The sequence below is a fragment of the Mus pahari genome, chromosome 21 (assembly GCF_900095145.1).
Source record: "Mus pahari chromosome 21, PAHARI_EIJ_v1.1, whole genome shotgun sequence".
Classification (NCBI taxonomy): domain Eukaryota; kingdom Metazoa; phylum Chordata; class Mammalia; order Rodentia; family Muridae; genus Mus; species Mus pahari.
The window spans coordinates 24,327,062-24,339,536 of NC_034610.1; the positions used below are offsets into that span (position 1 = coordinate 24,327,062).

Sequence of the window (12,475 nt, forward strand, 5' to 3'; positions counted from 1 at the left end):
TCCAAATCACCACCAATACATTTATTCAAGGAGATGGGTCTATCTTACCACACGGGGAGGACTAGATGTCGGCCTACGTAACCTGTGCATATTCGCACACAGCACAGGTGACTGAACCCTCACACCTGGTGTCACCAGCACAGACAAGCAGATGAGGGGATAGTCGGAGGAGTCACAGGATTTCCTATTCAGGAGAAGGCACCACCCTTGTATCAGAAAAGTAGTGTTGGGAACAAGGGCAGAACACAGCGCCAGCCTCCCATGGCCCAGGCGTGACGACGCCCTATTTACAAAGCAGGACGGGTGCTTCTGGCTGACTGGCAGGATGAGGCGGGCTGGAGGTGCAGGGAAGCCTTGCCACTGAGTAACCTTTGCCTCTGCAGCCTTCCTCTGCCCGAGTACAAGATGGACTCCAGTACCTCTGGGCAGGAAGGGACTGCCACCCCAACACTGCTCCCCCAGGTCCCAGGTGACCCACCTCCACCAACCCACATCTGGACAGACACACAGCAAATATGGACATGAAGCCAGGCTGGGCTGGAGTCACCCTTGAGCATCTGAGATGATGGGTCCTCACCAGGGGTGGGCTAAGACCCCATAAATGTTTGGTCGGGCAGCTTAGGTTACTCTAGGGCAAAGCATGACCCCGATGACACCCGGCGGAAAAGCAGGCTGGAACCGCGGAAGAGCTGGCCCTGGCAGGGAAGAGCAGCGTCAGTGGTGTGGAGGGAGCCCTGCCTTTTACTGTGTCTGTGGTGAGGGCGCTCCTGTGGATTCTGAGATCCAACTCAGGTGGCCGGGCTTCTGAGCCACCTCGCTGGCCCCCAGTAAAGACCACTCAGCACTCCTGGTTCCTCCTCAGGCCAGTACCTCATTTGACCAGTGGCAAAGCAAGGCCAGGAAAAGGCAAAGGCCCCTAGCCTCGAGCCCGGTCCCTGACCACTCCCACCCCCACCTCCGGGGAGAGCTACAGCCAACAGGAGGCTTCAGGATCGAGTCCCAGAAGCCATGGCTGCTCTAGCAGGCTCACACCAGACCCAGACGAATCCTAAAGATCCCCCAAGGCTGGAAGGGTCCAATGGAGGAGTTTGGCTGAGCACATCCCAGGTACCCTTGGTACTGGAGGAGTGAGTTCTTGGGCTCTGCCACCTGCCACCTCCAAAGGCAGTCCAACCTTTATTTAATTTCACTCAGTTGCCCAGGGCCCAAGTTTCAGTCCCCTCAGCCAGAGCCAGAGCTACTCTGGACCTACATAGTGCCCTGCAGCTTTTACCATTTACCCTCTCCTGAGATGGTTCCTCCAGGCTGCTGCTGCTGTTCCTCCTCCCTCCCCCAGCAGCCAGGAGCCCCCAGCCCAGCACGCTCACCTGCACACTCAGGTACTTCCAGCAGTGGATCCAGGACTTGAACACAGGGGAATAGGGAGGGAGTCCAGCCCGAAGCCTGTGGAGAACACGGGCTCAGACATGTTGTCAGTGAGGACCAGAGAACTTAGAGGAGCTGTACCCATGCCCATTCCCACACCACACTAACCCCACAGGGAATTATGTGTAGGTGGGGGGCTGGAAGGGCTCATCGGGATGTCCCAGCAGCCTTGGTAGGGGGCCAGGTGGAAGGGTACACACGTACCCACAGTTGTTCACTGCCATGAGATCTCCAACGAGCAGGAAGGGGTAGGTCAGCATGCTCACTGCAATCTGGAAAGCACATGGTGTCAGTGCCGGCAGTCCATGAGACCTGCCTCCAGCCCACTGTGGCCCTTGAGGGCCGTACACGAACTTACCCCCATCACAAACTTGGTGTAGCTCCGGATGGCCAGGGCCTGGCTGAACTGTAGGATAGAAAGGAAGCAGGGTTTTCCTCAGGGGTGTCAGGGGCAGACTGCAGTTCTGTGGTACCCTTACCTTGCCTCACCTCACCCTCCACCCCCCCCCTTTCCAGGACAGCTCCTCCTGTGACCTCCCCATTAGGCTACCAGGCTGAAGGGACCTGTAGGATTCGAGAGGAACAGGCTCATTTACCACCTTGTGTGGTACCCCACAGGACCCAGAGCTCTAGGTGTGGCCCACATCTGCTTGATAGCTAGCTACCCTAGCATGGCACAGTTACAGCTGGTGAGGGATTCCCAGTCAAAGGACAAGCTTCCACCCAGAGTCCTGGACAGAGCCTGGTCCCACCCAGCATCCTAGGACAGAGCCTGGTCCCACCCAGCATCCCAGGACAGAGCCTGGTCCCACCCAGCATCCCAGGACAGAGCCTGGTTCCACCCAGCATCCTAGGACAGAGCCTGGTTCCACCCAGCATCCTAGGACAGAGCCTGGTCCTACCCAGCATCCTAGGACAGAGCCTGGTCCTACCCAGCATCCTAGGACAGAGCCTGGTCCCACCCAGCATCCTAGGACAGAGCCTGGTCCCACCCAGCATCCTAGGACAGAGCCTAGTTCCACCCAGCATCCTAGTCAGAGCCTGGTCTGGGCATGAAGCATGTGGTCCCTCTGGGCTATTGCCACCCCAATCTCACCAAGCCTCAGATGCCTATCCCTAAAGCTTGACTTTCCCCAGAAAACAGCTCTCACTAAAAAAGGTGATGCTTGGCCTTTAGTGTCTTTTCAAGTGGTCATCCACTACAGGATGCCCCAGATCCCCTACAGAAGATGTGGCTGCTGGCCTTGCGGTCTGGCAGCCTCTTTTAGCCTGAGAGTTCACAGAGAATGCATCTTCCATGCCAGAGCTGACTGCCCACAAAGGTGTATAAGCAGCCTGGGCAGGCTGTGCTCCCTGACCCAGAAAGCCAGGCAAGGGCCTTACTGTGGGACACAGGAAACTGTCCCACAGCGCCTGCCCACCCACCCGCAGGCCCCTAAGATCTGTGCGCATGTGTCAATGTCACTGCATCTCTACAAACCCACTTTTATTTGTAGGCACCAAAAGGGCAGTGAAGAGCCGTCTACCCAGGTTATGGGGCCACCAGTCTCCTCACATCTCCCCCAGGGTTGCCAGCCTGAGCCAATAGACACCCACGGACCATGAACAACTCCTCCCCTATCCCTCCAGGCCTGGCCACTCCTGATGCTAGGATGCCCGTCTTCTAGGAACCCTAACCCACTGATGGTCCATGATCCCCATCCTGATTGAGCAGAACCCATCAATCTGTCAGGTGCCCAGGCCTTCTGACCCATGCAGGTGAGGTCTACAGACTTCAGCAGCCAAAGCAGGCTGAACAAGAGCACCATCCTAGCCCGGGGTGCCATCTATCTGTGCTGCCTCCCCGGCAGGCAGAGCCGACGGGTGGACAGAAGCAGGTTGCTTTGCTTTTGAGAAGAGTCTCCATATGTAGCCTGCCTCTGCCTCCCAAGTACTGGGGTTTTATGGCTGGCCACAGTGGGGTTCTTTTATTTTTTGAGACAGGGTTTCTCTGTGTAGCACTGGAACTTACTCTGTAGACCAGGCTGGCCCTGAACTCAGAGATCCACCTGCCTCTGCCTCCCAAGTGCAGGGACTAAAGACGTGCGCCACCACCTCCACCCAGATCTCAGTGGGTTTTAAAAACACAAACTAGGAAGGTTAAAGGACTGCGGGTACTAGCTACCCTTGCTCATTCACCGAGAAGTTTCAGGCATACTTAGGGTCCCCTCTCACCCTCAGGTAGAGAAAAATCCCAAAGTCCCAGCCTATCCCAGACCCTGGGCACCAGCACACAGAAAGAAAGGCGAGCCCTTGCTCCAACCAACCTGGGAACCTGGATTCTGGTCGTTTCCCAGCCCCCCTGGGGTGTCACTCACGCTGTCGTCCACCAAGTAGGCATTGATGAAGTGGGCCAGCAGGTTACAGCCCCACAAGAAAACCACATCGCCCAGGAGGTGAGGGATTAAGCCGCTAAAAAAATAAGGTGAGCAGAGATGAGCAGGGAGGAGACCTGGAAGTGGGCAGGCTGCACCCAGCTTACTCCTGCAGTGCCCAGCTTACACCTGCAGTGCCCAGCTTACACATGCTGCACCCAGCTTACACCTGCAGTGCCCAGCTTATACCTGCTGCACCCAGCTTACACCTGCAGTGCCCAGCTTACTCCTGCAGTGCCCAGCTTACACATGCTGCGCCCAGCTTACACCTGCAGTGCCCAGCTTACACCTGCAGTGCCAGCTTACACCTGCAGCTCCTAGCTTACACCTGCAGCATTCAGCTTACACCTGCAGCATTCAGCTTACACCTGCAGCTCCCAGCTTACACCTGCAGCTCCCAACTTACACCTGCAGCACCCAGCTTATACCTGCAGCACTCAAGGCCCCAGTCTTGTGGCAGAGTTTGCAAGGAATATTACAGCCACCCTGGGCAGGCGCCTGTTGTCCTCACACACGGAGGTCTCAGGTATCACAAGCTAGTTAGTGGTGTCACAAGGTGTTTTCAGTATGCAGAAGCCCTAGTGTCATAGTGTAAAAGCAGCCACACCAGACAAATACAGATCACAGAGGAGTGCCTGTCGGTGGCTACTCCTCTTGGTGGCTGCTCTAGACCAGTTCTCAGAGAGCAGCTTAATGTCTCTGTTCTCCATCCTGTTCCACCTACAATGTGCCATGCAAGCGTTTGCAACACACCACTCAACTGCTTGCAAGGACCGCTACCCTGCACAGTGACAGCCTTGAGGGCAAACGGCTCTCTAAATCAGGATCAGAAGGTTCCCTGTGACAGTGGCCAGAGAGATGGCCCAGCAGTTCAGAGCGCTTTTGCAAAGGCCCTGGCTCGGCTCTAGTACCAGGGATCTAAGGCTTCTCCTGGCCTCTGTGGCTCCTGTGTATACGTGGTGTACGTAAACTTGTGCAGCTACACACATAAAAGCAACAAGCACATACATCTTCTTTTCTTTAGTCTTATAAATGAAAGTCCAAGAAAGTGTTAGGTGGCACACCGGTGTTCAGAGGGCGGTCACCAAAGGCTCTCTCTGGTGGATGTATGCCTTTCCCCGGTAGGCACTTTCTGAGCCTTTAAACTCCAAAGGAAGCATGCTCTGGATGTGAGCCTGCCACACAGCTGCCCAGTGCTGGGCGCTGTGTCAGGTCTGATGTCCCTAGCACCTGAATCCGTGTGCTCACACATGGCTGTGTGCAGAGATGGGTTTTTCAACCTTTGCTCTGTGGCCATGTGGAGCTGAGCCACACCTAACTGTCCTCTGTGCCAACTCTGGAAATCTACAAGACACCCTGGACATCACCAAGGACGCCAGGGGGCAGAATCACCTCCATTGAGAGAGACAATCTGTCTCTGTCTCTATTCTGAGCCATTTCCTAACTAAAATGCATCATAAAGACATCTGACAAGCCAGGGGAATCACAGCTCAAGAGATTAGTGTGAGAGCTGGGGAGATGGCTCAGTGGGTAAGAGCACCGACTGCTCTTCCGAAGGTCCTGGGTTCAAATCCCAGCAACCACATGGTGGCTCACAACCACCTACAATGAGATCTGACGCCCTCTTTTGGGGAGTCCAAAGTCAACTACAATGTAAAATTGTTGGGCCAGAGTGAGCAGGGACTAAGCAAGCAGGATTGACCAGAGCAAGCGGAGGTCCTAAAAATTCAATTCCCAACAACTACATAAAGGTTCACAGCCATCTGTACAGCTACAGTGTCCTCACACACATAAATAAATAGATAAATAAATCTTTTAAAAGAGAGAGAGAGAGATTAGCGTGGAGCCCACCTTAGCCTGCTGTGCACATGATCAGTGTAGGCCACTGCCTGGGCCTTCAAATGACGGAAACAAAAACCACACTTATCAGCCTGGCTTCCCAGTCGTCCGAAGCTCCTTCTTTCTGGATAGTCTTTATGATCTGAGCTTTCTTTGTGGGGAAGCTGGGCTCAAGGCCAAGAGTGTGGGGTCTACGGCCCTCAGGAGATCATGTGCCCAGAGACACAGGTCTCTGAGCCCCTGCTAATGGCTGACCTGTGGAAACACAGACCCAAAGGGGCTGCTTTTCTGACTTGGCAAGGGAAGACAGAAACATGGGTTTCTGTGAAAATCATCTTGAGCATTCAGTGTCCAGTAATTGTTACAACAGAGCCCACTGGCTGGAGGCAGAGGGTACACTGCCAGCACCCAATTCTTAGTCCAAGTCCCAGCTTGACAGTCACCTTTGGCAACAGCGTCAAGGACTAACAGTGCTCTGGCTTCTGAAGACCTGCTCTGTGTCCCTGGCAACCCCAGGGCCCAGATGCCGCCTGGCAGGGGCTGGCTACCTCATCTCCTCAGCATGTGATAGTGTGTGTGTGTGTGTGTGTGTGTGTGTGTGTGTGTACACGCGCGTAGTACTGGGTGCAAAGCCCAGGCCCTCATCGTGCTGCACACACATCCTACCACTGAGCTCCAGCCCTCGCCCAAGCTCACTTTCATGTAAGCTGGGACCTGAAAGGGCTTAGGTAGTTCTGGTCCCCAACATGCCGCAAACTGCAAAAACACAGCTGCTGCAACCTGCTCACCCCGGGGCACACTCATGTGGTTAGTGGAGGGCAGCAGCTGCGACCCAAGGGACTGAGAACACACCTGTTAGCGGAGCCAAGCATGGCTGTTACAGTGAATAAACTCACGTACACGAAGAATCCCAGCAGCCCCTCCTCCTTGAAGATCTTCCCAATAGAACTCAGCACGCCACTAGGGAGGCAAGATGGAGAAGGTCACCCAGCAGAGGCCACCACTCAACCTTAATCAGATCAGCAGGTGCTAACCGGGAGGGGAGTCTATTACCAAGAAGACCCCATGGGGAGAAAAAAAGAGCTTTTGGGGTGGGGTGAGTTCACACCACTCGTCCTCCTGATCTAGGACCTCCAATTCCCACGCCTGCACCTCACGCCGAGGCTCTCATGAGCCAAGCAAGCTCGGAGCAGAGGACCTGAGGCCAGTGAGGACAGGAAGGGGAGGACAGAAGGAAGCACCTGCACAGGGCAGCAGAGGACCTTGGATTAACCCAGGAAAAAAACCGTCCAGCCCTCTCACCCAGCAAGCTGGGGTCTGAGCCCTGCAGCACAGCCTGCTAGAGATGAAGAGGGCAGGCTGTGACTTCCTGTCCCATACCACCACTACACCCCCGTGACCTGTGACTGGAAACAGCAGCTGGCCCCAAGAGTTGTTGTACAGCCCAGGTGGACGTGCCAGGCACAGAAGCCAGGCTAGCTAGAGCTGGTCCTGGGCTCCAACACCCGCCACACCCTGTGTTCTTCTCATGACAGCAGCCTGACCCACTGGGGTTTCAGCCAAGCTGTCCCCTCCGGTCATTTACCAGCCTCCTATTTCAGTCTGGGGAATCAAGCAACTGTGCAGAAAACAACCAAAGCCAGGAAATAGCAGAGGAAAAGGCTGTGTGCTTGGGCCACAGGCCTCCCGGATGCACTGAGCGCTATGCACGCGAGGGGCAGGCTTCCTCTTGTAAAGGATGAGAGGAACAGGTTTTGGAAGACAGAGAACCCTAGATGTCCGGGAGGCGACCCCAGCTCACAGCTGACCCTGACAAACTCTAGCAGCCCAGGAGGGCATCAAGGCTCCACACCCGCCTCTGTGAAGAGCCAAGGCTCCCTAGGAGACTCAGATGAGGGAGGGGCAAAAGGCAGTGGTGGTGCTATTCCTAGCAAGAGGCGGGACAGAGTCACCCAGGCGTCACCTACCTGTACTTGGCCTCCCGTCCCACAAACTGCACCATGCATCGCATCGAGATCACTGAGGGGAGAGAAAGCTCAGGGTGACCTGGAGGGCTGATGGCTCAGCACCCTACCTCTGTGGTATCCAGGCCACCATAGCCACAGCATTGCCTCTGACTGGGAAGGGCCCGAGCTCGTCTCCTGTCGCCCCCTGCCTCTTCCCAGCCATAATCCATGGCTTATGGTGGGGCCAGCCTATATCCATCCATCTGTACTATAGTGGGCTCAGCTGCCATGTTCTTACCGTGTAAGGGATGGGCCAGCATGCGCGATACGCACTGCATCATCATCTCATACGATGTCTGCAAGAGAAGGGTGTGGGGGATGCCATCAGGCCTGGGATCCGAGGGGAGCTACAAGTCTATGTAGGGAAGACCGGACTCACTCCTCAGGCCTCAGTCTGTCAAGGATGCTGCCCACCCCTACTCCCACCCTAATCCCTCCCTGAGGTATGCTGCCATCCTGGTCCAGAGCAGCGAAAGGAGCATGTTGTAGGGAGGGAAGTCCCTTGGAGTATCCAGCTAAGATTTCTTTCACCCAGGCAAGACTAAGGACCTGGCCACCTGGGGATGAGAGCTCTCCTCTCTGACCTTTGACACCCACCTCCTTCACAACTTTCTTGAGTGAGGTCTTCATGTCATCCTTGTTGGAAACCTGCTCCATCTCATCTGGAGGGAAAACCTGACCACAAACACACCGTGAGACTCAGACGCACACCTCAGGGACTCGAGGCATTGCGCCCACTGTCTGGGCTGTCATAGCCACCAGGCTTGGGACACTGAGTGGGAAAGCCAGAGTCACAGCTGCCACAGCTGTGGGAGGGAGGGAGGCCTGTGGTACAGGAGGCCTTCCAAGCACAAACCCGGGGCCATGTGCTGGGGTCTGCACAGAAAGTGATATGGGGCCGGCAGGCTGTACCTGGTAGTGACTGGAGCCTGGGGGATTCCCGGCAACTGCTCACCTTCTTCATGCTGCCGCGGGTCACAGTGGACAAGGCGTTGGACATCAGGCGGGGGCTCAGGCCCCGGAAGAGCCCTATCTTCCCATCCACCTGCACAATGTACTTGGCTATAAGGAAGCAAAGGGGGGTGGGGGCGCGTCACACCCAGCCCGGGACACCCACTGCCGGACCACACACCCAGACCAGTGGTTTCCCAATCATGGGCCGGATGCAGCCCGAGGGAGTGAGTATACAGGGCCCGACACGGGCCAACTCCAATCCCAAGTGTTGTCTGACCTGTCTCTTTTGGTAAAAAAAAAACGTTCCAGCGTTCTTCTGACAAATAAGCTCACTGGACTTCTTGCTTGCTTGCTTTTCCTTAGCTGTGAAAACTACTTGGCAAACTCAACTGTCGTTTCTCAACTCAGCAGCTGGAATGCTGTAATCCAAAACCAATTTCAGCTGCTTATAAAGTGTTTTTCTTGGGGTGGGGGTGGGGCGTCCACAGGCAGGGATGTCCTTCCCCACCTTAGGGAGGGGGGAAGAAACGGGATGGGAGGGCAGACCTGGAAGCTCTCCTGGGCAAGCTGCAGCCGGGGACACCCCAGTCCCTGTTACTGTGCTGTGCTACACCTACGATGTGATGCCCCTGGCAGCTGCTGGTTCCTGTTAGTAAGGGACAAACAGAAACAGAATAGCACTGGGGAGACCTGGAGGGTCAGGTGACAATGGAGACTTGCTGTCCCATGGCTGTATCTCATATGCAGCATGTGATGTCTTGCACTCCCTGATTACATTTAACCTGAGTTCAAGAAGGTGCTATTTCTCTAAACCCTGGAAGCCAGCCCAGCGCTCCCTAGCTGTGATCTGCTTCCAGACCTGTGACGTCGGCTCTCTAGCACTGCACACAGGAAGTGACGGGCACGAGTGCCCTTTTCTCCTCTGCAATAGATCTGCCAGCGTGACTCCACGTCACTCGGGGAGGATTTCCAGGGACAGGGCAGTGCACCCGTTGCCTGGACCACAGCTTCCTGAGGAGGGGGTGGGGCAGGGAAGAAAGGACTGGGGAAGGCCATGAGGGGCCTGAGGACTGGGGGCTGGGCAAGGCTGCCCGACTCTAGAGTACACTGAGGGGCGGGCTCAGGCAGAGCCTCTGTGTGGTGCCTATAGCCAGCTCCAGGGTTTTGCCACTTCTATGAGCTGTCAGGTAGAACAGACAGAACTGTTCCGAGGACCTCTCAGGAGCTGCTCCTGCCCCACCGCCTATCTGTAGAGTCTGCGACTCCTCCCAACTCCCAAGGATTCCAGCCTTCCACCACAGAATGTCCACAGCTGTGGGGCTCTCTGCCGCAGTGAGGGGGAGGAGGACACACTGGCCAGACAGTTCTAGACAGCGAGACAGTTCTAGACAGCAAGTCAGCCAGGCACTTCCTGACTGAGGAGCCGCCAGTGTCCAGAGGCGCCCAGCAGACATCTGCTCTTAACATCTGATCTGAAACCTTTCTAAAACCTGGGTCGGGGCATCTCAAAAGCTGGCTGACTCTTGCAGGAGGCCCTCAGATGATGTCAGGACGGTCCCATGTGGACAGGCATGACCTCAGACATGAGTCCTTGCTAACAGTGCCACTGCAGGCAGATCTGAGAAAGCCGGGTTGCCACAGGCTTGTTGTGCTCATTATCTTTGTGTACAATGGAGGGTGGGGTGGTCTACTTATATGGTTTCCCTCTTCCCCTATATCAACCCTATACCGATCGATCGTAAAATAAACACAAACACATTTCCTCACCAAATGGCCCATTCTGCCTGGTCCTAGAGCACACTCAGAACTGAAGGCAAAACTGGAAAAGAACCCAACCTGTGGTTCTGCCAAAAGTGAGTGTAGAGAGCGGGGAAGGTGGCTCAGAAGTCAGGCACCGCGAGGTCATGCAGCAGGGAGACATGCAGAGAATATCTGGGGCTGCACACTCCCAGGCTCCCACCGGACCCCTACTGCCTTCTGCTCTCAGGTCTCCTCCTTAGAGCTGGCACTGGCTCCTGGGGCCACACTGCACAGTAGGATGTCAGGTAAGGGAACCCGTGGCACTCACCATAGGTGAAGAAGCTCGGCAAGTAGAGGACCTTCCTCCCCAGCACATTGGTCCCCAGGGTTGGGGGCATCGGCTCATGACCCACCTTCAGAATCAACAGAGACAAAAGGAAGGGTCACTGGAAGGCAGCCCACAGCCTCCTGGCTCCAACTCCTACATGGCTGACTCCATCTCCCAGGCAATCTTCAGCTGGTGTCCCTTTATCAGTGTCTAGCTAGTCCTTGGTCCCACCTTAGCCCCATTCTAATTCACAAACCCTCCACAACCTCAATGTTAGACAGTATCAATGCACAAACTCCCATCTTTTATTTCATTATTTAAGAGCCGTTTACTACATTTAACCTGTTTGTCTATTATTATTGTGTGCATGATGGGAAGAGAAAGACTAGGGCGCAGTGCATGGTGGGTAGATGGTGACTAAAGTGCAGGCTGAGTGTAGTCAGGGACAACTTCGCTGAGTTGATGCTCTCCTTCCACCCTTCAGGCTGCTGTGTACATTTTGCATCCCTGTGTGTTTGTACATGGGTGCACGCATCCACAGAGTGTGTATGGAGTCCAGAGGACAACTTGCACGAGTTGGTGTTGTCCTTCTACCATGTAGGTCCTTTGGATTCAGTTCAGGTCCTCAAGTGTCTTTGGCAGCAGGCGTCTTTACTGACTGAATCATCTCGCTGGCCCAGAAACACACATTCAATTTTCTTTTCAACACTATGATTTTTTTGTTTGTTTGTTTGTTTTTGTTTTTCAAGACAGGGTTTCTCTGTGTAGCCCTGGCTGTCCTGGAACTCACTCTGTAGACCAGGCTGGCCTCTAACTCAGAAATCTGCCTGCCTCTGTCTCCCAAGTGCTGGGATTAATTTTTTTGAACACTAATTTTTATGAACACGGCATGTTGTGGCATGCACGTGGAGGTCGGAAGACAATTTGCAGGAACTGGTTCTCATTCCGCCCTGGGAATTCCTGGTTCTGGGGATTTAACTCAGGAAACCCGTCACATCTGACGACATGTGTCTTTACCTGTTGAACCAATTCGCTGGCCCAAAGCACCCGTTTTTATGTGTTTTACTCTCCGTTCTCCTGAGAATAAATCTGCTAATTCTCATTTTCAGGACAAAACTTCATTCCAACCTAAATCCCAACATACTAACAGTGGCCTGGGGGTCTCAGTTTAGATAGCTTTAGATAGCTCTGCACTGCCCCTTACCCCCAAATCCCTCTAAGCTTACTGTAAATACCTCCCAGTTTCAGGCTTAGCAAGTGTGGCCTTAGACCCAACTGTATGGCTGTGCTCTAATCTCACTCTGTAGCGCTGCGACAAGATGGCCCTCATTTCAACACAACCTCTACAATCTTCACTGTAAAACAGTGCATTAGAACGGGGGATCTGTCAAACCCACAGACAGCGAGAGGCCTGGGTCACCATAGCCATATGGGGCCCCTGTGGAGGAGCCAGGGTGCTAAGTTTGCCAGTCAATGAGAAGCTCTGCTGCCAGCAATGAGGTGAGGGGCACAGCCCATAGTCTAAGTGGGATGAGGACAACCTCCCTTGGGCCCTCAGGACAGAGCCGAGCAGCAGCAAGGGACAGGCCCACAGGTTAGGAAGCCAGGCCTCGGCAGCAGCGCTGGGTGGTCTGCTGGCTGCTGCTTTCCCGTCACTTTCCTTAGGAAGGTGTTTCATCAAAGTTCACATTGCTCCAGTGACTCTGACTCTGGGATATACTGAAGGGGGCTGAGTGTAAATGTCTCCTTCTTTTTTTGTTTTTTTTTTT

At 54.7% G+C, this 12,475-nt stretch overlaps 1 protein-coding gene across 2 annotated transcripts in view; it reads right to left on the reverse strand.

The window, feature by feature from the left end:
- Mtch1 (mitochondrial carrier 1) overlaps positions 1–12,475 on the reverse strand; it is a 15,640-nt gene continuing 3,165 nt past the window's right edge. Inside the window, exons 2-12 of one of the 2 annotated variants that reach the window (XM_021220935.1) lie at positions 10,707–10,791; positions 8,640–8,746; positions 8,282–8,359; positions 7,923–7,980; positions 7,646–7,697; positions 6,579–6,638; positions 3,783–3,876; positions 1,784–1,831; positions 1,630–1,697; positions 1,368–1,443; positions 1–695 (exon numbers count right to left, since the gene is read on the reverse strand). In XM_021220935.1, coding sequence (XP_021076594.1) covers positions 624–695; positions 1,368–1,443; positions 1,630–1,697; positions 1,784–1,831; positions 3,783–3,876; positions 6,579–6,638; positions 7,646–7,697; positions 7,923–7,980; positions 8,282–8,359; positions 8,640–8,746; positions 10,707–10,791 — 798 coding nt within the window. In that variant the 3' untranslated portion in view covers positions 1–623. Of the gene's footprint in view, positions 696–1,367; positions 1,444–1,629; positions 1,698–1,783; positions 1,832–3,731; positions 3,877–6,578; positions 6,639–7,645; positions 7,698–7,922; positions 7,981–8,281; positions 8,360–8,639; positions 8,747–10,706; positions 10,792–12,475 lie in introns of both variants that reach the window. The other variant, XM_021220933.2, reaches the window with a different exon arrangement.